Source organism: Stenella coeruleoalba (genome assembly GCF_951394435.1).
Source record: "Stenella coeruleoalba genome assembly, chromosome: 8".
In the NCBI taxonomy this organism is placed as follows: domain Eukaryota; kingdom Metazoa; phylum Chordata; class Mammalia; order Artiodactyla; family Delphinidae; genus Stenella; species Stenella coeruleoalba.
The window spans coordinates 43,176,485-43,202,489 of NC_137154.1; the positions used below are offsets into that span (position 1 = coordinate 43,176,485).

Here is a 26,005-nt window from a genome sequence, read left to right on the forward strand (position 1 = left end):
TATTAGTAAAACCGCCTAATCAACCGTCATTTTATGGAGGAAGTATAATAACCTAAACTTGAAACTTTTTCTATCAAAAATAAATTTAATATTTCCACTGAATTTTATTTTGAAATTGAGGAGAAAATGTTCCCAGATATAATGCATTTCTTAAACTTCTGGCAAAGTTACATAAAGTTAAATAGTTACCCCTGAATCTCTTCCCCTTTACTCTCTTCCATCATAGAACCATTCATTCTACTTTACTTTTCATTTGCAAGCTTAAAACATTTGCAGCATTGTTCTACTCTGGCTATAATGGAGTGACTGATTCTGGGATTGATCTCCCACCACAAAGCACTAGAAGTCAGGATGAAATATATGAAGCAGCTGTTTCCAGACACTGGACAAGAGGCAGTACAGAACTGTGATAAAGGTGGGAACAGAGCTTACATGAGGTAAGCCCTACAATCACAGTAGCTTTCTGCCTACAGGCACTTTCCAGAACACAGTGCAGGTAGGAGGAACCTAAACAGAGCATAGCAGATTCATTGAGTTGAGAAGACAAAGGTCACCATTTGAGTGGGCTGAGGCAGTTGGAATATGTGGGGAAGAGTACTTGAGAGGAAGGAGCTATGTAGAAAACAGACCTCAGAAATAAGCATAAAAGTCAACTTGAGGGGCTTCCCTGGTGGCGCAGTGGTTGAGAGTCCACCTGCCGATGCAGGGGACACAGGTTCGTGCCCCGGTCCAGGAAGATCCCACATGCCGCAGAGCGGCTGGGCCCGTGAGCCATGGCCACTGAGCCTGCGCGTCCGGAGCTTGTGCTCCGCGACGGGAGAGGCCACAACAGTGAGAGGCCCGCGTACTGAAAAAAAAAGTCAACTTGAGTCTATTGCTTAATGATAAATTATAGATGCATAGAGAGAAATTGCACGAGGTTGGGCCGACAACTGCTGGAAAGTTATAGGGTAAATAATCTCTAAAGCTTTCACAAGACTGGAAAATGTTCAAGTTTTACCCAAATAGGGTAGAGCAAATGTTGGGGGCATTAGAGTGGAGACGACAGAAGAATCGCACTTGAGTAACAGGGATAAATTAGCTCTAGGGTAAAGGTCATTATAGACATAACTGAATAAGCTTAAAAACCAGCCTCGTAAGAAACAAATTGATCTGCAAGTTACTCTACTGCCTGCCAAACATTCTTTAATGCCTATATAACACTCTTGAAATGAGGAAACAAAATGTAGACACTCTAAAATGTAATATTTACAAAATCTAGCAGCCAGTAAACAGTTACTAGATACACAGAAAAGCAGGACAATGAGTCTGATAATCAAGAGAAAAATCAGTCAATAAAAGCAGACTCAGAAATGATGAAATTGGCAGACAAAGATTTAAAAAGAGTTATTCTAAATGTGTTCAAGAATTTAAAAAGAAAACACGAACAGAATAAGGACAGAAACAAAAAATATTTTTAAAAGAACCAAATGGAACCTATAAAGATGAAAACTACAAAATCTGAAATGAAAATTTCACTGGATCAGTTTAACAACAGACTAAATACTGCAGAGGAAAATATTCAGTGAAATTAAATAATAGCAATAAAATAAAAACTATCTAAAATGAAGCACAGAGAAAAAGAGACTGAAAAAATGAATAGAACCTCAGTGACCCGTGGGACAATATCAAGTGGTCTAAAATACATGTGATTGGAGTGCCAGGAGACAGAGGGAGAATGACAGGAACAGAAAACGTAGTTGACATAAGATTGCTGAAAATCATGCAAATTTAATGAAAATTGTAAATCCACAGCTTCAAGAAGCTCAAAAACCCACAAGCAAGGTAAACACAAAGAAAATCATAGCAAGCCTCCCGATAATGAAATTGCCAAAAACCAGAGATACAGATAAAGTCTTAAAAGCAGACAGAGAAAAATGATACATTTCATACAAAGAAACAAAGATAAGAATGTCCATGGACATCTTGTCAGAACCTAAACATGCCAAGAGACAACAGAACATCATTAAAATGCTGAAAGAACAAAAAAATCTGTCAACTTATGATTCTATGTCCAGTGAAACGACCCATTCAAAATGAAGCAAAAGGGGCTTCCCTGGTGGTCCAGTGGGTAAGACTCCACACTCCCAATGCAGGGGACCCAGGTTTGATCCCTGGTTGGGGAACTAGATCCCGCATGCACACTGCAACTAAGAGTTCAAAGGCCACAACTAAGAAATCTGCATGCCTCAATGAAGATCCCATGTGCAGCAACTAAGACTCAGCACAGACAAAATAAATAAATAAAATAATAAATAAATATTTTAAAAAAATTCTCCTTACCTGCCTTGTTTTTTTAAAAAACAATGAAGCAAAAATAAAGGTTTTTGGTTTTTTTGTTTTATTGTTTTTTTTAGGAGAAAGAAGTTAGGATAATTTGTTGTTAGCTGACATGGATATAAAAAAGTCTTAAAAAGTTCTGTAGCAGAAGGAATACACCAGATGGAATGAAGAGGTTCAGAAATGATAAATATAAAATAATTTTTCTTTGTGGTTCTTAATTTCTTTAAAAGACAATTGACTGTTAAATGTAAGATAGTGTGAAATAATAAGAAATATACCTACAGATCTTCCTCAGCTTACAATGGGGTTACATCCCAATAAACCCATCCTAAGTTGAAAATATTGTAAGTTGAAAACTCATTTAATACACCTAACTTACTAAATGTAACTTAGCCTAGTATGCCTAAATGTGCTCAGAACACTTACATTGCCTACAGTTGGAAAAAATCTTCTAAAACAAAGCCTAATTATAACAAAGGGTAGACTAGCTCATGTATTGATAGATTATTGAATACTACCCTGAAAGTGAAAAACAGAATGGTTGTTTGAGTACAGAATACAGGCTGTAAGTGTATCGGTTATTTACCAGCCAGGTCTCCTGGCTGACTGCGAGCTGTGGCTCTCTGGAGAGTATGGTACCACATATTGCTTTGCCTGGGAAAAGATCAAAATTCAAAATGTGAAGTATGGTTTCTAATGAATGCATATTGCTTTTGCATTACCATAAAGTCAAAAAATTTCAAATTGAATCAGTGTAAATCAGGGACTTTCTGTATTGGTCTCTGCCCCTGGCTTCTGCTAATATTTGATCTTTGACCCCAATTCCTGACAAAAAGGTCCTAAAACCCTTGGAATTTCCCAGGTGATAGGAGTTTCTTTTGTTCTAATGAGGTGGCTCTTGGTGGGCTTGTGGATGGGGACTGGTCACTAGAAAGACCAAGCCATGATTAGAAGCTTAGAACTATCATCCCTACCCCTCCATCCTCTGAAGAGGGGAGAGGGGCTGGAAAGTGAGTTAATAATCGATCATACCTATGTGATGAAGCCTCCATAAAAATCCCTGAAGTACAGGGTTTAGAGAGCTCCTAGATTGGTGAACACATCCATGTGCTGGGAGGGTGTTGCACCCCAGCTCCATGGAGACAGAAGCTCCTGTGCTTGGGACCCTTCCAGACTTCACCCTATGTATTTCTTCATCAGGCTATTCATCTGTATCCTTTATCATATCCATTATAATAAACTAATAAGTGTAAGTAGGTGTTTCCCTGAGTTCTACACCAGACTAGCAAATTATTGAACCCAAGGAAGGAACTGGGGGAACCTCTACTTATAACTGGTTGGTCAGAAGTACAGGTGACAACCTGTAAGGATATAGAAGATTTGAGCAAACACGACTAATATATTTGACCTAATTGACGGATATAAAACAACATCCTCAATAACTAGAGAATATAATTTTTTTCAGAGCACATGGAACATTCACTAAATTGGTGATATGCCAAGCCATAAAGCAAGTATCAACAAATTTCAAAGAACTGAAGTCATACATAGTATGTCTTCTGACAACAGTAAGGTTAAGCTAGAAATCAATTAATAAAAAATATAAGTAGAACACTTCAAAATGATTAGAACTTAAGCAATACTTTCTAACAACCTACAGATCAAAGAAGAAGTAAAAAATAAATTTAAATTAACTGATGATAAAAAATATGGTATAACAAAATGAATAGAATGCAGCTAAAGTGAAGATTAGAGGGGAATTCAGAGCTTTAAATGTATACATTATGCAAAAGAGAAAAGTTGAGAATTGATGCTCTAAGATCTACTTCAAGAAACTAGAAAAAGAACCACCAAATGAACCTAAGGAAACCAAAAAGGAAGACAATACTCAAGATAAGAACAGATTATGAAAGACAATACAGACAAAGCAGAAATAAAATAGAAAATTAACAAAGCAAAATTTTTCTTCTTTAAAAAGATGAATAAAATTGATAACTTCAAAAAAAAATTGATAACTTCAACGAAGAATGACTGAGAGAAAAGAGACAGAAAGCACACCTACCAATACGGGGCATAAAAAGTCCTACAGAGTACTAAAGGAAGCTAGTAACCATAAACCATTTTATGACAATAAATTTGAAAATTTAGATTAAATGGACAAATTTATGGAAAAACATGACTTACAAAACTGACATAAGAAGAAATAGAAAATCCGAGTAGTTACATATCTAACAAAAGGAACCCTCATATACTGCTGGTGGGAATATAAATTGGTGCAGCCACAGTTGAAAACAGTGTGAAGGTTCCTCAAAAAATTAAGAATAGATCTACCATATGATCCAGTTATTCCACTTCTGGGTATTTATCCAAAGAGCACAAAACATTAATTTCAAAAGATATACACACTATGCTATGTTCATCATTATACTACATTCATCACAGATATATACACTATGCTACGTTCATCACTATGCTACGTTCATAGAGATGTGGTATAGGAGAGAATACTACTCAGCCATAAAAAAGGATGACATCTTGCCATTTGTGACAACATGGATGGACCTTGAGGATTTTATGCTAAGTGAAATAAGATGGAGAAAGACAAATACATATGAGTTCACTTATATGTGGAATACAAAAATAAATTAATTAATGAACAAATCAAATCAAACCAAATAAAAACAAACATGTGGATACAGAGAACAGAGTAATGGTTATCAGAGGGAAGAGGGTACCAGAGGGAAAAACGGGTAAAGAGGGTCAACTGTATGGTGATGGATGGGAACTAAAACTCTGGCTGTGAGCACACAGTAGTGTATACAGGAGTCAAAATATAATGCTGTACATGTTAAGCACATAATGTTATAACCAATAAAAAGAGTACCTATAAAAATAATCTACAGCAAATAGAAAGATAAACCTTCTGATATTGGGTTAAAAAGATAACGATCTATTTATTACCACTTCTATTTAGCACTGTATAGGGGGTCCCAGGCAGTACAAGAAAGTTAAATAAAAGGTATACAAACTGGAAAGGAGGATGTCAAACCGTCTTTATTTTCAGACAACATGATTATCTGCGTAGAAAATCTCACAAAAAAGCTACTAGAATAATAAGTGATTTTAGCAAGGACAATAGAAAAAGTCAATTGCGTTTCTACATATTAACAATGAGCAACTGAAAATCAAAATTAAGAAAGCCACTCCATTTACAGTAGTAACACAACAAACTGTGAAATTCTTAAGGGATACATTTAACAAAATATGCGCAGGAACTACACACTGAAAACTAAGAAAACCTAAATAAATTAAGAGATATTGCATCTCCATGGACTGAAAGACTCAGTAGGTATCAATTGTTCCCCAATTATTTAGAGACTAAAAACAGTCCCAATCAAAATTCCAGCAGGCTTATTTGGTAGGAATTGACTAGCTAAATTTAAAATTTTTATGGAAACACAAAAGACCTAGAATAGCCAAAATAACTTTTAAGAACAAAATTTGAGGACTCCCACTACCTGTTTGCAAGACTTACTCTAAATCTCTAGTAATCAAGAGAGTATAAGGATAAACATACAGATCAATGGAACAGAGTAGAGAGCAGAGGTAAACCCACACATATATAGTCAACTGATTATCTGTAAAGATGACATTGTAACACAGTGGGGGAAGAAGAGACTTTTTAACAAGTGGTGCTTTAAAAATTGGATATGTATGGGCAAAAAACTTTGACTTTTATTTACTATAAGAAATTAATTAGAATTGGATTATAGACTTAAGCCCAAAAGCTAAAAACTGTAAAACTTCTGAGAGAAAACATAGGAGAAAGCCTTAGTAACTTTGGGTTTAGAAAGATTTCTTAAATCTAATTCAAATTATTAAAAAAATTAATTAATTTGACTTCATCAAATTAAAAACTGCTGTTCTTTGGATGACGAAAATGAAAAGACAATCCACTAGCTGGGAGAAAATATTTGTAAACACATATCTGATAAAGGACTTATAACCAGAATTTTTATGAACTCTGACTAAATAGAGGGTTATAGTGTGTTCTCAGATCAGAAGACACAATATTCTAAAGCTATCAAATGTCTCTAAATTAATCAATTTTAAACTGTATCATTTTAACTGCACACACAAAAGTTGAACACCAGGGAATATATGTAATGAAAATTGTGCAAGATCACTACAACTACAAAACACCGACAAAAATTGCAGAAGTCTTTAGGAATGTATCATGTCCAGGGATTTGAAGACTTACTATTATAAAGATGTTAATTTTCTCCAAATTTATCTCTGGAGTCAATGCAATACTAGTCATATGCCCAGAAAATATTTTTGTGGAAATTGATGAGTTGATTCTGTAAGTCATATGGAAATGCAAAAGGCCAAGAATATCAAACAATCTTGAAGAACAAAGTGGAGAATTTACTTCAGACTATGAAGATTTATTATAAAACCACATAATGAAAACAGCGCGATTCAGGTGCGAGGACAGACAAACCAGTGGAAATGAATAGAAGGTTCAAAAATGAACCTGCCTCATTAATGACAAAAGTGTCACTGCAATGAAGTGGGGGAAAGAGATGGCTTTTTAAATAAATGCTGCTGAATCAACTGGATAACAACATGGAAAAAAAATAAACACTCACCCTACCTCACAGAATATACAAAAATCTATCTTACGTTGGTCATAGACTTAATTATAAAAGATAAAATAATAAAGCTTCTATAACAGTGTTGTACAATAGAAATCCAACATGAGCCATGTATGTCATTTATAATTTTCTAGTAGCCACATTAAAAAATGTAAAAACAGACAGATGAAATTAGTCTTAATCATATGTTTAGCTCAAATTTCAAAAATATTATCATTTCAATGTGTAATCAAATATAAAAATATTAATGAGATCTTTTACATTATTTCATTCAAACTAAGTCTTCAGAATCTGGTGCATATTTTATACTTACAGCACATCTTGTTTCTTGTTTTTTTTTTTCATATATAGCTCCTTTATTTGTGGAAAAGATTTGTGGAAAACAAGGTAAATTTTATAAAAATTACGTGCACTCCCAAAATGAAACTCATCACTGGTGATAAATAAGTGACTGAAGTAATAACCAGTTTACCTGGGATGATTTGCCGGGATGCTAAAGGGGAGAGATTACTTGGTACAGCCCGCTATATGCACCAAAATAATAGTTACTGACCTTTGAAATTTATGGAAAGAACCATACAAATGGTTTTCAGATATAACTTTAATATTTTGGAAGTATTTGTATGGTTTTTAAAATTTTAAAATATTTATTTATTTATTTTTGGCTGCGTTGGGTCTTTGTTGCTGTGCGCGGGCTTTCTCTAGTTGCAGTGAGCAGGGGCTACTCTTTGTTGCGGTGAGTGGGCTTCTCATTGCGGTGGCTTTTCTTGTTACAGACCACGGGCTGCAGAGCACAGGCTTAGTAGTTGTGGTGCATGGGCTTAGCTGCTTCGCAGCATGTGGGATCTTCCCAGACCAGGGCTCAAACCCGTGTCCCCTGCATTGGCAGGTGGATTCTTAACCACTGTGCCACCAGGGAAGCCCTTGAATGGTTTTAAACATGGGCTTGAATTTGTAAACATCTACAACTTTCCCCCACAAGGACTCCCAGCCCAAGAGTAAGCTGTGGCTTAACCAAACGGGAATGTCTGTGCTGTTGAAGGCCAGTGCTACTTTCCACGGAGGGGAACATCAACCCTTTTCTGGCTTGTTAGAACTTTCAAGGCCCTTATGTCTTTGATGCTGAGCATCTGGCCAGGGGCATTTTGTGAACCAGACAATGAGAGCTTCTTGGAATGAGCACATCTTGGTTTAGACAATACATTTTCAATAATTAAAGTGAAATGTAATCCTATCAAAAGAGAAAAGTTGAGTTGAATAGAAAAATATTTTATACAGCTTCAGTTTTAAAATTTAAATCCATTAACATAAATAAAATTAAAAATTCAATTCCTTACTCACACTAGCCCTATCTCAAGTGTGAAATAGTGGCTACCCTATTGGACAGTGCAATTCCAGAAGGTAACACACAACAGTATCTTTGTGACCTCAGGATAGGGAAGATCTCATAAACAGGATGTAAAAATCAACAACAATAAGGGAAAATATTGATAAATTTGGCTTTATTAAAATAAGTGCCTTTGTTTATCAAAAACACCTTTAGAGAGTGAAAAAGTTAGCGGAAGAGTGGGAGAAGATGTTTTATATATACATATATCTGACAAAGGACTTATATCCAGAATCTACACAGATTACAAACCAATAAGGAAAGGGCTGACTACATAATGAAAGTATGGACAAAAGACTTGAATAGAGATATCATACAAGAAAATATCTACATAAGCATGTGAACAATAGTGCAACATCATTATCAGGTAAATGCCAATTAAATCCATAAGATACCACCACACGTCCATAAAAATGGTGACATCAACAAAACAAAACAAAACAGAAACTATGGAGTGTTCTCAAGGATGTAGGTCAAGGGGAGTTCTCAGTTCCTGCTGGAGGGTATACACATTGGCACAACCACTTTGGAAAACCACTTGACAGTACCTACTAAAGCAAACCAATCACGCCTAACCCCAGGACCTAGCAATTCACTCCCAGGTACGTACTGACAGAGATTCTCTCTTCGCCCATACTCTAGCCAAGCTCACCTGAGCCCCCTCGACTAGACCTCAAACTTGGCCCGTAGCAACTAGGCTCTCAACACAAATAGTTTAGCCCACCCTCTTCTTCCTACACTGAAAGACTTAAACACTGGCAGTTTCTAACAGTTCAAGGCCACATCCCTAGGATGACCCAGTCCCCCTTAAAGTACCTGCCTGAGAAAACTCAAGACTGACAAATGAATTTACTGTTTGTTTTAGCCAACACCTGTCTGTAGGCTCCTGACCACACTTTCTTAGAGCCTTTACTAAAAAGGGCTTACAACTGTCAATGCTGCTTCTGTCCCTTTGGGATGTATATGTATCTCCTACCACTCAGGAGGACCAGAAAGCCAGTCCTTTCAAATGCAATCATCAGGAAGGATAGGGCCTCAGTCTCCCAGGTTCTGGGGGAGGATAGAATCCTAACTTCAATCACTGCCAGCTAACAGACCCAGCTGACCTAACCAGCATTTACACTAACCGAGGGTGTAGAACTTTCCACTTCCCTGACTCTACTGAGACCCCACTCACCCCTCTCCCTATTCCCTCATTCTCCCTGTCAAACACCCAGCCACCTCTGGCAAAATCGAAGCTGAGTTCAGTTCATACTGAACTCTCTTACCTACTGTAACAATAAATTACTAATTAAACTCTGTCCTTACCACTTTAACTAGTATCTGGCTTTGTTTATCTTTGACAATACCCAACAGAAACACTATGTATAAGGGTGCTGAAAGCAGCATTCTTCACAATAAAAACAACTGAAGACAACCTAAGTGCCCAGCATCAGAATGCACCAGTAAAGAGTGTCATATTCATACAAGCGAATAAAATGAGGTGGTGGAAAAGAGGAAACCACTGCTACGCATATGGACATGGATACATCCCCCTTAACGTTTAGTGAAAGAAGCCAGGCACAAAAGAGCACATACTTGTATTAGTTTTCTATTGTTGTGGGAGCAGTGAACACGATAGCAGCTTACAATAGCACCTACTGATTATCTCATAGTCATGTAGGTCAGAAGTGCAGGCCTGGCTCCACTGGGTCCTCTGCTCAGTGTCTCCCAAAGCTGCAGTCAAGGTGTCCACTGGGTTGGGGTCTCATTTGCAGCTAAGGGTTCTCTTCCAGCTCATTCAGATTGTTGGCAGAATTCAGTTCCAGGTTGTAGGACACGGGGTCCGTTTTCTTGCTGGCTGTCAGCTGGTTGTAGCTCCTAGAGGCCTCCTGCTCATAAGTTCTCTCACTGCATGACAGGTTACTCCTTCGAGGCCAGCAGGACCATGTTTTTCTCATGCTTTGAATTTCTGACTTCGGGAAGGGCCCAGTCCTTGTTAAGGGCTCACCCGATTACGTTAGGCCTACCCATTTCCCTTTTGATGAACTCAAACTCAATTGTCTTGGAACTTAATTACAATTGCAAAACCCCATACCCTAAGCACAGGAGTGAGATCCACCATATTCACATTCCACCATACTCAAGAGGACGAGAGTACACAGGGCAAGAACATGGGAGGCAGGCAGCATGGGGTCCTCTCAGAATTTTGCCTACCACAAGACTGAATGATTCAAATTTATAAAGTCAAAAAATTGCAAAAATAATCTAAGACGACAGAAGTCAGATGGTACGCACTTTTGTTGGGTGGCACATATATTTGGGAAGAAGCATGAGGGAGTCTTCTGAATGCTGGTAGTGTTCTATATCTTGATCTCCAAGGTGATTACACAAATGTGCACTTTGCAAAAATTCATCAGTTTTGTACTTAATATTTGTGCATGTATTTTATACTGCAATAAATATTTTACACAAAAATTTTAAAAGAGAGGTTCTCAGGGTGCTTTGTTTAATTACATAGAGGAGCAATAATTAGCATTAAAATTGTTGGTATAAAATTGGCACTGGTAAGTGCTTGAAGTCAGTTTATGCCCCCAAGTAAAAGACTCTGAGAAGTTTATGTTTACCAATAATTTACCTGGCAAGGTGTGTTGTAAAAATGAGAAAAATTAAATTTCAGCTGGCTCTTTATTCAAGTGATCATAAATCTGAGGTATTTCCATTTGAATAAATTTTGAAAGTTTCTCACTCTCTGTTTCAATACTGTTTTCTCTCTCCATTGCACGAAGTGTGCAGGAAGTTAAGTGTAAAGTGAGCTCTGTGTGTGTGTGTGTGTGTGTGTGTGTGTGTGTGTGTGTGTGTGTGTGTGTATTTGTGATTGGTAGGCTGGGCGAGGGCAGGGAAATACAAGGAAACTAATGGGCCTTATCTGATAGGGTAGGTAAAATCTTTACATTCTTAGGATACTGACTTAAGAACACCTCAGAAACACAAAGCTCTTCTATGCGATGGGTCCAGGCACTATTTTCAGAGCTGGTCAGCTTTAACCTAATTCCATTCTGCACTCCCATTCTGTTCCAAGCTAAGGAAGTCACACCACTTCCTAATGAATATAAATGAATGCAGCCCTCCGTGGAAAATAAATCAGGAAAACACATTTACCCCAACTTATTCTAATCAGCACATACAGAAGTCATATAAATAGGATGTAAGTAAACTAAAGGCTAATCTCACTATGAATTTGATGCAAAAATCTTAAATAAAATATCAGCAAACAGAACAGAAAAGTATATTAAATAATAAGACACCATGACTGAGTGGTATTTATTTCAGCAATACAAGGATGGTTCAGTATCAGCGAATCCATTACATAATTCATACTATTAATTAAACTATGGAGCAAAAATCATGCAGTCATCTCAAATTGTGCTAACATTTAATAAAATTCAACATCCATTCATGATTTAAAATACTTTTAATAAAACAGGACTAGATGGCTATTTTCTCAAAATATATCTGGGTCAACCCAGAAGCCAGCACCATGCTTAAATGGGAAAACATTTAATGAGATGCATTCTCATTAAAGTTCAGAATATAATATAGAAACCATTATCACTACCTTAATATTGTTCTAGAGATGGTGGAAACCAAAGAAACTAGGAAACAGAATACGTTAGTGCTACACAACTTAAAAACAAGAGGTAAAATTATCATTATTTGTAGATGTTATGACTGTATATTTGGGGAGGACCTAGGAGAAGTCATTGAAAAACATTTACAAGCAAAGAGAATTTAGTAAAAATGGATGGGTCAAAAATTACTATACAGAAATCAATAAATTTCATATACACAATAGTAGGAGGATAAAATGGAAAATATCTTATTTATAACAGCAACAAAAACAAACGTATCTAGTAATAAACTTAATAAATATGCAAGATCTGTATGATGTAAAGTTTAGAATATTCCAGAGGGTCACAAAAAAAGATATGGGCAAATGGAAAGGCAATCCATATCATAAGGTTGTAAATTCTCACCGAGTTAGTTTGTAAACTTAATCCCATAAAAGTACTCACAGGATTTTGGGGGTACATAGGCAAGCTAATGCTCAGTCCATACAGAATATCAAAGAAGCAAGAAGAGCCAGGAAAGTTTTGAAAGAGAAGATCAATAATGAAATACTCTTCCTACCAGATGGTAAAATACAGAATTTTTTAAATATATAAAGGAAAATAATCAAAACAGTATGGAACTGATACATAACAGACAACTCAATAGAATATAATAGATGGTGTGGAAATCAGCCCAAGTACAGGAATCTGATATATGATAAAGATGTCATCTCACATAAGAGAAGAAAAGATGAATATTCACTAAATTATTTTAGGATAACCAAAGAGACATCTAAAAAAAGAAGGTTGGATCCATAGCTCACATTTTATACTAGGGTAATTTCTTGATATAAACATATAAATGTAAAAAAATAAGAAACTTTGTCCATAAACTTAGAAAAAGTTCTTTCTGAATTATATTGTACAAAGCCCAGAAGCCATAAAATGGAAAATTGCTACAACTATTATATAAAAGTAAAATTTTATGTGGCAAAAATCACCATAAACAAAGTTAAACGCAAACAAGAAGCTGGAAAAAGTATTTGTAATTTATATCACAAGAAAAAAGCTAAGTTTCCCTTTTACAAGAGTCCCTACATATTATCAAGAAAAATACCAACAACCCAACAGAAAACTAGGTAAAGACAGAAACAACAGTTCACAGAAAAGGAAATACAAATGACTCTTCAGTGTATGAAGAGATGCTCAATCTGTAATCAGGCTGGTAAAGATTTTTTTTTAAAGTTGGGTAGCGCACTGCAGTGTAGAAATAGCACTCTCATGCTTTGCTGCTGGGGAGGGTGAAGCAGCACCACTTTGATGGAGGACAATTTGGCAATATCTATCAAAATTCTCAATTCACATGTACTGTGTTCCAGCACTTCCACTTCTAGGAATTTATCTTAGAGGTAAATTCACACATATGCCAAATGGCCCAAGTTCTTCATTATTGTAGCACTGTTTGCAATAACAAAATTTTGAAATACTTAAGCTTTCCATCACAGGGGACTGACTGGCTACGTAAATTATGGTACATCTGCACAATGGAATACCATGGAGCTATGAAATGAAGGAGAAAGTTCTTTATGTACTAACACAGAATGATCTCCAAAATAAAATTAAAAGTTCAAAAAAAGTATGTACAATATGCTAGCATGTTATTATTTGTTCAAAAAAGAAAGAATATGATATGTAAATTTTCTCATATATTCATAAATTTTGTCTGGAAGAATGCCCAAGAACCTGATAATAGTATCTGTCATCAGGGATAGGACCTGGACGGCTCAGGGACAGACAGGGACAGGGATGGGAGATAGGACTATTCATTTTGTGCCTTTTGTACCCTTTTATTTTGAGCCATGTGAATGTATTATCTATCAAAAAATGCACAGCATGATTAAACTTTATGATGTAATAAAAAGGGTGTAGTTATACACCAGCCTGTCCATGCTAATCCTGAATTGGCTGAAAATAAAGTCTCTTGTTAATCTGTATAGCTTTCTGAGTAAAGCACCAAAAGAGAGAAATAATTTTTTGCTTGAAAACTGAAGTCCCAAAATAAAAGTTAAATGTTTTTAAAGTTTAAAGAAATAAAGAAAAAGTTCTCAACAATAGAGATGGTAGAATCAGTTTGTTTAAAGCAATCAAACAAATAGCAACAACAAAAAAGTGTTTACACTGTCTCTAAGGATATGAGAGATTGTTACTTTTAAAAAATATTTCCTTATTGTTGAATTATTCTGATCTCTTGATATATTAATTAATTTTGTAATTTGAAAAATTATAATCGGATTTAAATATAAAAAAGCCTTAGGTCCCATTGGTAGCCAAATATACATAAGTGTGTTTAACCTAGTAATAAAAAAAATACAAGTTTAAAAGAGACACCATTTTCTTGACTAGTAAAATAGCAACACTGAAAAAATATGATACTGAATGCAGGTAACAGTGTGGTGAAAAGGGTACTCTCATTAATGGTGAAATATAAACTGGTACCTTCCCCTTGTTTTAATTGAAATTTACAACACGCCGTTGTAAGAAATAACACAGAAAGAACCTATATAGTCTTTACCCGTACAATTCTCTTTTAAAAAACAATTTGTCAGTGTCAGTTAAGAATCTTAAAAAACTCACACTTTTCAACTAGTAATTCCATTTCTTAGAACCTATCCTAAAAAAATATAACTCAAAGAAGAGAAAAAGCTATATGCATAAAAATGTTCATTCAATACCATATATAAAATATAAATATATTCATATATATATGTGTTAAACGATAAGAAAATAGTTCATTAAATAATAACATAAACACTAGACAGAATATTCTACAGCCATTATATCACATTTCTGTAGACTATGAGGTAACTGGCTTAATAGCTATGATATAATGTTGCTTTAAAAGATAAAATTTTATGTATAATAGTGAAAAATATTCATATGGTCAATGAGTGGGAAAGTAGCGGAATTATGGTTGATTCTTTGCCTCTTCCAAAACTTTCTAGAACGTAATTTCAAATTTAATTTTTTCAGACTTTTTTCAAATTTTCTAAATTCAAGTTTTCCTACTTTTGTCAGAATTTAATTTGAGAAGCAAAAAGAGATGAAAGATGCCTGCTTGTTAACCCAATAACTAATTGCCCGGCATGAACGGTAGACTTTTGTTAGGAGAGAGCCACTTACTTGCATCTTTCTCTGGAGAAGGAGGAGGGACCCCCTGCCCCAGACAGGTGCCATTGACCAGCTTCTCTGGGGGCTGGGCATTGCCCATGGGCGGCACCTTCCCCTTGGGGCTGCTGAAGAGGTCTTGCAGGTCCTTTCTTGGTCTGGATTCTCGGAGGAAACTCTCAAAAGATTTGTCTTTGAGTCTGAGGGAGGAAAAGAGTGAGGTCTTTTTCTTGGGATCCCTGGAAGCATCTGGGACGGTCTCTTGCAAACTCACTTTCTCCAGGAGGGTGGGGACATCTTCAATCTTGCTGCAGGGTGGGGACACGAGTGCAGGAAATGTCTTGGATGACTGGTTGGGCAAACTGTGGGTGCGGAGGGCAGGGTCAGGAGGGCTCGGGGCTGAGGGCTGGGCAGCCCTGGCGGCTGGGGGGCCCAGGGAGAAGAAGGCTGAGGCCCTGCTCGCTATGTCTCTCTTGGGGGACCGTTGGTCCCAGTCTTTACTGGAGCTGCTTTTCCGAAGGTTGAATGAGCGAGTGCAAGCGTGGGGTGGGCTGGTGGGCAAAGTCTTTGACTCTAGCTTGGCCCAGGCCTTTCTGCCATTGTCGGAATTGGGGAGGAGCGGCTCCAGGGACCTCCGGATGGCGTTGGCTATGAGCCGCAGCGGGGACTTGGGCGGGGCCACGCTTTGCTCCCTGGGAGTCCGTTCAGCTGGGGTCCTCATCTTCTCCTGAGCCTCTCTCTGGGCTGGTAAGGTCTCTCTCACTGCCCGAGGGAGCAGCAAGGGGCGGACTGGTTTCAGCACACCTCCTCCTCGGCCATTCTCGGGGCTTTTCTGGGAAAGTCGCACCCTGGCTTCCAGGCGCAAGCTCTTAGGGTTGGAGTCATTCCAATCTAGCAACCTAGTCTTCTGCTCCCGAGTGAGAAGCAGCTTCTTTAAGCCCGACTTCTTCTCCTCTGCCAGCTCTGACCTACCCTCCTCTCCCCTCCTGGGTCTGGTACTCCCTTCTCCAGGGTCCTCTCCAGCCCTGGGAGACAGCTGTTGGTCTGGCGAGCACCTGTCCTTCCCTCCAGTGGGGTGTGGGCCTCTGTGGGTGCTTCTGGTACCCACAGGAGGGGCCTCTGCTTCCTGACTCCCATCAGAAGCCATCTCTGCAGGGCCGGATGGCCTCGAGCTTTCGAGGCCGTCTCCACCAGGCCTCACCAGGCAGTATTCTGTCTGCTCCAGCACCTGGCCATGAGGGATATGCAGGGGGATTTCCTTGGGTGGTCCTTGGGTTCTGGCTTGCCTCAGAAAGCCTGGGGTGGAAGGACTGAAATGACCTCTCGAGACCTGAGAAGGAGGGTTGCAAACTGTCACCTGGAAGGGACAGGCAAAAAGGAGCAGTGATTTTTAGAAGTTCCCAGCATTTATTTATATGAGGAACGCACATCTCAGTCTATAGCCCCCTCCCTTCCTCTCTCCAGATCTCGGATACCCAAAGTCAAAAAGAATTCTGCCTAGGATGATTTCAGAGGGCCACTCTTCCTTCTAAGTGGCTGCCTTGGGATGGGCTGGAATTGGCCCAGAGCCCCCATATCACTGACCAGTCTTTCCTGAGCCTTAGATTAGGTGGGTAGGAAGCTAGAAAGGAAAGCAAAGTCACTGACAAGCTCCTGGGCCAGTGAGGGGACGGCTGGCCTGGTCCCTGTGGGTGGCCAGGCACGTAAGGAAGCTCAGCCATGGCCCCTACTAAAGGGCACATTCCACCCATAGGTATGTTCCTCCAACAACCGAGAAACCAAGGCTTCTTCTTTGGAGACCATTAAGGTAAGGTAGACAGCTACCCTTCTGGCTTGGAGCTGTGGTGGCAGGATAGCCTTTAGGATCTTCCAGTGACCCTTCAAAACCTGACTCATGCCTCTCACCACTGAGAAAGCAGCCATGTCTAGCATGCAGGAGCTTGGCCCTTGGCAAAGGGAGAATATAGAAGACTGGAGAAGCAGTGACTGTGCCCTGCCAAGAGCTCTGGTCATGGGAGCTTCACAAGAGTCTGTACTTTTCTGTCTTAGATCTTCTACTTCCCAGAGCCTAGAACAAGGTCTGGCAGGTAATAGAGGCTTGATAAACCCATATTGAAGGAAAGAGTCCAACCATGACTGTCTCGGTGATGCCATTTTCTATTCAAGGGGGTGTTGCTTCCAAGGTCCTCAGCTGCTACCAAAGGTACCCTGCGTTCTGTGCCTGCCATCCTACAGCTGCCAGCTCCTCTACCCCCTCTGTGAGGCCCTCAAGGGCAGAGCACAAGCCCTAGCAGCTCTCAGATCCCATGCCCTGTAAAGTCTGCTGAACGAGTGGGTGGCTGTGCCCTCCGTGGCTGAGAAGGAGCAGGGTGCACTTTCGTGGAATGGACGAGTGAAGAGGTGTGGGGTGGACTCCTGACAGAGCATCCCTCTGGCCCTGGCTGTGCACCTGGGGTGACCCAAGGGTGCTGGGAATCCAGAGCTCAGTGTGGAAGTGGGAGGAGTACAGGCAGCTTGTCGTCCTCCACCTGCGCAGGGCCCTGAGGGCACTTACCTGAGGCGGGGAGAAGCTATCCAGAGCGTGTGGGACGCCAGCTGAAGAAGAAGACGGCAGAGAAGGCGAAGGCGAAGGGGAAGGAGAAGCTTCCTTTGGAGGCGCCATAGGTCTTTTGTTGTTCACTGGTGTCATATCTACCAAGGACAGAACACGCTCTCCATTACAGACTTGTAGCTTCCTTATTTTATCAGGAAAAGAGGAGGTTTTCAGTGAAGCTCCTCTCTATAGAGTCAGAAGGAGGAAGATGCCAGAGACGGATTCAGAGGCCCCGGAGCCCACTGCTTGGGACTTGGAAGAACAGGCATAGGAGTGTTGAACAGGCTCCTGTGGGGGAAGTAGGTCCCAGGACGAAAAGTCCAAGAACCACTGTGTCTCACACCCACGTGAGAATGTCCCCGAGAGTGAGAACAGGGGTCTCCAGGCTGTTTCCGGGAAACGGACATCTACCTCTAAGGTTTGCCCTAGAGCCATCGTGGTGGGGAGCTGGGGCTGCATTAAATCACTTAGTCGATAAACCACCTGAGGCCTCTTCCCGTAAGATGCACGCTGGACCATTCGCCACGGGCATAGACAGGAGAGGCAGTCACCGCCCAGGAAACGGGCTCTTCCTCCCACATGTGTATCACGGGGCTCTCAGACGAGATGGTTAGTTTGAGATTTTAAGAGAACACAAGGGAGGGAGGTTATAATCAAATCATTTGAAGCATATGGAGTGGAGTTCGTGCCAAGCTCCTGTGGGTCAGGGAACAAATGAGAGCCAGTGCATGTGCTGTCCTTCTCGACGGGAGAAAGGAGTGCGGCCAGGGCTGAGGACGAGCCTCATCCTGAACTGTGGGAGCTGAACCCAATTAGTCTAGTTACAGCAGAATTCCGACAGATGTCGCCTATAAGATCAATCTCATTCCCTCTCTCATGAGTGCACACACACACATGCGCACACAGGCCCCCCTAGTAACCTTAATCTAAACTCTCGAGCATTTTGTTTCCCTCTTGGACCGTTTCAATAATAGGTCCTCAAAGGGATTCAGGAGACACCATCCTCACTTCCGGATTTGCCCACTCAATGTCTGACCCTTCAGCCCAGCCAGCTCTCCTGTTAGCCTTCCTGGCACATAAAGGCTGTTCCACAGAGACTTCCCAGGACCACTGTCTCTAACGACCCACTCCTGTCAGACTTCCTGCTTCTGGTGGCTCAGCTGACCCACTTCCCTTTCCCTCCAAGGTGTCCAGCCTTCAGATTTCAGCTTGTCTCTAAACACAATCCCCTGGCCTCAGTTTCCCCAAAGCTTTGGCTGAGAGGTTCCTCCTCTGGGACCCACCCAGGCCAGGCTAAACCCAGGCCTCACTCCAAGAGGAGTTCCTTCCAGACCCGTGTGCATAGCGGAGCCACACAGGGGGTTGTCAGTACTCCGTCCTGCTTTCCTCTTACAAATGCAAGCACGTTAGAGCTTGCGTCCCAGGCCCGGGCTCTGAAAAGCTGGCCACACACACCATCGGCAAGCTCCCCAAGGGAAGCGCTCCAGGGGAAAAGGTAACTTGGGGGAACAGATCTGAGGGCGGCAGGAAGGAGCTGCTGGGGACAAAGGCTACTGGCTGCCAGGAGCTGACGCTGGGTGGGGGGTGGGGGCGGCTGGCCGGCCTGCCTGTCACCCGAACCCCCTTCTCAGCCCCCAATTAGATGGTTCGAGCCTAAAAAGGGAAAAGTTGTGAGCCAGTTGTTGCCTTGCTTCCTGTCCTCAGCTTGCCAAATTCCTGCTGAATTCCCTCTCCTCCTCTTCCTGGCCCCCTCATTCTCCTCTCTCTGCCACCTCCTGAATCAAACTCCTGAACTTGTCCCAAAGTCCCCTCAGCTCCACAGACTGCCTTTTTGTTCCCCCGAGGAGCGATCCGGGAACCCTGCGACACAGAGCCAGGACACCTTGGGAGCCAAGCTGATAGGAAAGCCTTGGGGTTCTCAAGGTCATGACCTGGGAGCTGCCCCCCTCTCCTGTGTCTAATCCCCAACCCCACCCAGCAAGTGGGATCTCTCTCCACACGTGAGCCTCAAGACTGTCTTCAGGATAGAAATTGGGGGCAGGGGGCTTGAGGAGGTGGGGGAAGCAAAACACCTGCCATTCAAGCCACTGCCTGGGAGGTGGGCAGTGCCTAGGAATGGAAGGGGAGGCCGGAGCCCAGCTGACAGGTGATGGGAAATTTCACCCACCTGAGGCCTTTGGCTTCCCTCAGAGGATGGTAAAGGGGAGCCTGGGACCCCCACCCCTGTCACACCCACACCAGCCACCTGACACATTGAGTTACGTAACCCCTCAGTTTCATCTGAAAAATGGGAACCCTAGTGCTGTTTCATGCGGAAGCTAAAGAAATAAAATGGGATAAAAAGAGGTGCCCAGTGCAAAGCACAAAGTAAATGCCACATGCTAGCTAAATATTCATTCCATCCCCTTCCCTTCCTCCCATGCACGTGAGTGGTGTCCAATAAAGGCACCGCTGAACGGCTGACCTGTTCCGGGGGGTAGGAGGTGCTGCACATCCACCCTGGCCAGGATTCCTCTAACTCACGGCCCACAGGCTCGGTTCTCATTGACCAACTCAGGTCCTTCTCGCCCTGTCTTGTTTTGCTTGAAACCTCAGCATGGTCCAGCCAGGTCTGCCCTGCCCTCTGCAGGAACCTCAGTCCTGGGTGCCACTGGCCCTTCCAGTCCCATTGTGCAAAGGAGGTCGATGAACAGATCAGGGTCTGGATTACAGCTCCTCCCATATCCCTCCTGGGTCAGCTGCCTCTTCTCTGGGCCCTCTGGCAATGGAGGCCTTTCCCTTGATCCTAGAGGTCATTCTGGTGAGTATGGTCAGCTGGGTGAGGGCGATAAGGGCAGGCACGCAGCCCCCTCCATCCTCTTGCCTGGGGCTGGGGCCAGAGCCAGCCTTAACAGGGCAGTGAAGGAATAGAGGAGTTGGTGTGCCCCAAGCTCTGCTCCCTCCCACAGGACCAGCCTTGCCCAATGGGTTTCCTTTTGGGCAAAATGAAGATGACCAAAAAGATGGCTCTGAGGGTTTTCACAAAGACTGGGATTCCAGGGTGCAGCTCCCCAGAACTTGGAGCTTAGGCAATACTCAAATCCTCCCAAAGTCTTGGAACACCCTCTAGGGGCTGCAGCCTGCTCAGGCCTAACCCACGTTCTCTATTTGTTCCTGCACTGAGTTCAACTCAGTTCAGCCAGCTTGGTCCCTGGTTCTTTAGTTTGTTCATTCATTTGTTCGTTCATTCATTCATTCATTCATTCATCCACTTATTCATTCGTTCTGCAAGCAAGGACTGGGTGCCCCTTCTGCACCAGGCTCATGCTAGGCACTCAGCCCATAGAAATGATTCAAACTCAAGGCCTGCCCTCATACCAGCTTTTACATGCACTTGAGAACCCACGCCTGATACTCCTGGGGTAACTAAAGACACAGCTGAGAAACCAGGCCGCTGGTGAGCAGCCCCCTCTCTCCTGTGCCTCCCCCAGCGCCCACACCCTGCTGTGAGGGTCCCCCGCCAGACTCCCTGCTCTCACTCCAGATCAGGAACTTCTTGAGGGCGGGGCTGGGCCCCTTGCACTGGTGGCACTCAGTGAAGTCGGCTGGAAGCACTGGATGGAATCTGCACCCAAATGGACCCATCCACAGAAGCAGAATTCCCATGACTGGGGAGGGGCTGAGGTGCGGAGTAAATGAGACGCGTGGGAAAGGCCTGCCCCAGGCCTTCGGGAAACGGTGATTCCCTCCTTCCCCTCGCCTTCGCTGCCTGGGATCACACAATGGTTCAAGAGTCATTTTAGGTGGTCCCCAGGTGAAGTGGCCGGCTCAGGTGTGCCCTGGTCCTGTTCCAGAAGTGCCCATTGTCCCAGCCTGGCCCGAGTGAAAAGGGCCGCAGGTCTAGGGGTTGCAGAGAATGACTCACTGGCCAGGAGTCAGCGTTGACTCAGCAGGCAGGAGTCAACTAAATTAGCACGCTATTCCATCTCCAGTGTTTCTTTTAAGAAGCCTTCATCTAACCCCAGGTTTTCCTGGGTCTACCCCTCCTACAGCAAGGTCCGGAGAGGGAGCATGGGGGCAGGAGGAGGTGGAAGGCAGCGATGGACTTGGGATCAGATGAAGAGCCCCTGCCCCCTCTCAGGATTGGAGAGATGGAATCTCTGCTCTGTAACTGGGCAGCGCCAGGAACATGCTGGCCCTGGGACGCTGCGCAACCGGGCACGCGGTCACTGCGCCCCCTAGTGGGAGTCCACTGCCTTGGCACCCGCCGCGGGCCCTGGTCCTCACCCACCTGCTCTTCCCTGGGATGCGGGACCATAACCTGCTCAGAAAAAGGAGCAGCGCGGTGTGTATTTGTGCGTTTGTGTATGTGTGTGTGTGCGGTGTGTGTGTGTCTTCGGATTCCTTCATTGCTTTGCCCACTACTGCACGAAGTCAAGCTGATGCCCCCAGCCCAACTCCAGTGTTACTGAATCAAAGTGTATAGAGCCCTCAGGTCTCAGTTTCCTCATCTGCGTTTCAAGAAGATTGGAGGGATGGCTGCTAAGGTCCCTTTCAAGTGCAGTTGTAGAGTTCTAAGGCCCTGTGACTCCAGAGTGGGGAGCTGGGGAGGCAGAAGAAAAAGTAGCAAATCCCTTGGAAAGTGCTTCCTCTAGTGAGCAGTGGAAATAGTCCAACAGCACATTTCTTTCCTTGCCCCTCACATCCAGGAGGCCAGTTCAGAGAGGACATGTGAGGAGTGAGAACAGCTGCCCCTGGGAATTCATCAGACAGCTCCTGCCCCCTCCCACCCCCCAGGGAGCTCATGACTCACTCGGCTGGAATTTTCTTCTCCCGCTCTGGTATTTGCTGGGAGTTGGAAACTGGAAGCTGTTGGCCCTCTGCAGAACTGTGGTGGGAAAAAGAAAGAGGGAGAGAAGATGGGGAGGGAGGAAGAGTCTGTTAAACGGGTAGGATAAACAGGGAGTTTTTTCTTATGGCCCAGTTACCAAAAGTTAGTAGACTAATGGTCATAATTGACTGAGCCCCTTCCTTTCCTCAGACCGAACCATCCTGTCCCTATGACACACACTTCCAACTTTTCATTCATTCACTCATCAAATTGTTTTGAGACCCTGCTATGGGCCAGGTACTGCCCTCTTTCAGAAAATATCTCAAATTATGAGCCATCATTCTAACTCACCCATTGTTAATAAGCATGTGTGCATGCATGTTTATATGCATACATGTATATACATTTGTCCGTATATACACAAGCATATACAACACGTTCATTTTAAGCAGAGCAGCTCTTTGGAGCTGAAGTCTCACATCAATGCCCCAAATGTGTCATAGATGAACCAGAGCTGCTCTCATCGAAGCCTGGAAGCTGCAGAAAGCTCCTCTCTCTCTCTACCTCACCCCCAGAGCCCCCAAAACCCTTTGGGAACAAGTTTTAACTGAACTCCTGGACACTCCATGGCCACAACCCCTCCTCTTGGCCTGCTTCCGATGGAAACACATTTGCAGGATGCTGTGGGCTGCGTTATGAAGACCCTTTGCCCAGCTGGGCCTTGAGAATCAGCTGAGCAAAATTAACATCACAGGCAGAAGAAATGGGTCTTAGCCATTTGGGACCTACGAGTGGGGTGTAAATGTACCCCGCTCCCACACTGGGCCCTCAGATTTGGCCTCAGGCTCCAGGTCTCCGTGGTGGTTCCATCACGGCCGGAGAGAAAGACGGGGCAAGGCACACCTGAATGGCTCCCACACGTGGGACCAGGAGGTGTGGAAGGAAAGGAAGCCCGCAGGACTGATGTGGGCGTGGAGAGTGGGTGGGGAAGCTTTGAACACAGCTGGCCCTGCCCGCCCTCTGTCTGCAGGAAGTCCTAGATTCCACTCCCCGCCAGGGCTCAGAGCTGCTGTCAGCTCTTACCAGCCAGGCTGTGGAGCACAGGCGTCCACCCGACCTGGGGGCTTCCTTTCCTCAGCAGGAGGTCGTTCAGCTCCTGAGCTCCTTGGCTCCCCTCCCTTATCAATTTGGAGAGCTTTGCTCCTGCTGTGTCTGGTCTGGCGGTTCCCCATCCCACAGGTCTGCAGTCATAATCAAGCTCACGGGTTTGAGGGGGAGGAGCCTATGTGGATAGGTGAGGGTGCCATCTCCCTGTCTCCCCACTGCAGCATGAACAGTCTACGTACAATGTAGGGCCACTTCCCCCTGCCAAGTGCAAGTCATGGATGTTTTACATAAGGAACAAGCACAGCTGATTCCTGCAGACCAGAGTTAACCTCTTCATCACCTAATGGAGAAATTACTCAAGAAACACAGAAGAGTGCCAGAAGCTCTTACTGCTTCTCCTTGGCTCTTAACTTTGTGGAATGGGATTTATTAGAAATGGTTAAAATTCATGAGAGGTTTTCCATCACTGGTGTTTATAGGGCGTCCATGCACACATTTTTACCACAATAGGAATAGAGTGGGTAGTCATGATTTGATCCGGTAATTTTGAGCAGAGTAAAGCAGGGCTGTTCCCTTCTTTTTAGTTTATAGTATATTTATTTAATGTGTTTATATTTGTTTTAAGGGAGTACTTTTGGAGATCTTAGTGTATGACTCTCTGCAAAAGGAGTAAGAGGGTAAGTATTGTGACACAGCGTGCTGATGACATCATTTTATTAACAATAAATGTCCTCCATAGGCCATTGGACCATCCTGTTATCAAATTATTGCCAGAAAAAAAATGGATAAATACCGATTTTTCTAAACCAGAATAATTTAAGGGCAGATTCCCTCCTAACTGTAACTGGTTTATGTCCAAGAACCCAGTGCACTAGATCAATTCGTTTAGTTGTTTAGGTGTGCATTTTATAACTAATGCATCCAAGCAGGCCTCTAGGAAGCTGCTCTTCTGCGATCCCCAAAGCGCAGGACGTGGCCCTCCTGCCTGGAGGCATCTGGGGTGCTTCCATAAACGCAGATACTGGTCCCCACTCTAGACCCAAGGCATCTGAATCTCTGAAGGAGGGCACCTAGGGATCTGCCTCTTAAGCAGGATTTTTACGAACCACTAAACTAGGTGTTTTAGGGGAGCATTACTGAGCATTTTCTATGGCCTCTATTACACAGGGCTCGGTTTCTGTTTTAAACCATCATGGTGGGCATGCTCTATGCTAAAGAACTTTGAGGAGGGGATACGTTCCTTGATGAGCTGTGGCAGTCTCAGAGTCTTTTCAAAGGTGGTAAAACATATATAATATAAAAATCACCATTGTAACCACCTTTAAGTATAGGGTTGAATGGCATTAAGTACATTCACGTTGTTGTGCAAACATTAATTCCATCCATCTCCGGAACTTCTTCACCCCACTGAAACTCTGTCCCCATTAAACAATAATCCCCATCCACCCTCTTCCCCCAGCCCCTGGTTATCACTTTTCTATACTTTCTGCCTCTGTGACTTTAACTATTCTGCGTGCCTCATAGAAGTGGGATCATACAATACTTGTCCTGGCTTAGTTCACAGTTCACTTAGCATAGTAACTTCAAGTTTCATCCATGTTGTAGCGTGTGTCACAACTTCATTCCTTTTTAATGCTGAATAACATTCCATTGTGTGGATATAGCACAATTTGTTTATCCATTCACCTGCTGATGGACATTTGGGTCATTTCTCCTTTCGGCAATTGTGAAAAATGCTGTTATGAGCACGATGTACAAACCAGGCATCTTTTTAAAGCAACATCCTGGTCTTTTTCGGCATGCCCTCGGCTAAGCTCCGAGTCATTTATCCAGGTGAAAATAGTGATTAACAAAGCTCCGTGACACCCACAACATGATGTCAACCCTACACTATCTGGTAAAGTGATGGACTCACCACAACCAGCAACATGAAACACAGAGCTTAGACTATGCCAGCGATTGTAGCCTTACAATGTGGTCTGCTTGGCAGTGATGGAAATCATGATGGATAAAGACAAAACCAACAGAAGATTGCTTGAAAGTCGTGAGGTCTGTTCACTTCTCTGTCTACTATGTTTCTTATTCTGGAATTAAACTGGACTGTGAAACAAAATGCTTTAGCCACACGGCCTTGATCTCTCTACCTAACCCCATCCTCCTGGGAGAAGTTCTCTAGCTGAGTCATGTTTTGCTGTCATGCTCTCACCTGCCAGCAAAGGATGCTGCACGAAACAGCCTTGGGAAAACTATTGCTGAATTTTCTGCAGACCCCATTGTTCAAGACACAACCAAACACACCTCTCAATATCATCTATTTGACATGAGCTGGAAGATTTCCATAGGGTGAAGCATTAGGAAAAGTGGTACCGGCTC

At 42.7% G+C, this 26,005-nt stretch overlaps 1 protein-coding gene across 1 annotated transcript in view; it reads right to left on the reverse strand.

The window, feature by feature from the left end:
• Positions 1 to 26,005, reverse strand: part of MICAL2 (microtubule associated monooxygenase, calponin and LIM domain containing 2) — a 223,985-nt gene that overhangs the window by 41,558 nt on the left and 156,422 nt on the right. Inside the window, exons 28-30 of the mRNA XM_079930564.1 lie at positions 22,508 to 22,582; positions 17,677 to 17,813; positions 15,138 to 16,479 (exon numbers count right to left, since the gene is read on the reverse strand). Of these exons, the coding sequence (XP_079786690.1) occupies positions 15,138 to 16,479; positions 17,677 to 17,813; positions 22,508 to 22,582 (1,554 nt within the window). The remainder of the gene's footprint in view (positions 1 to 15,137; positions 16,480 to 17,676; positions 17,814 to 22,507; positions 22,583 to 26,005) is intronic.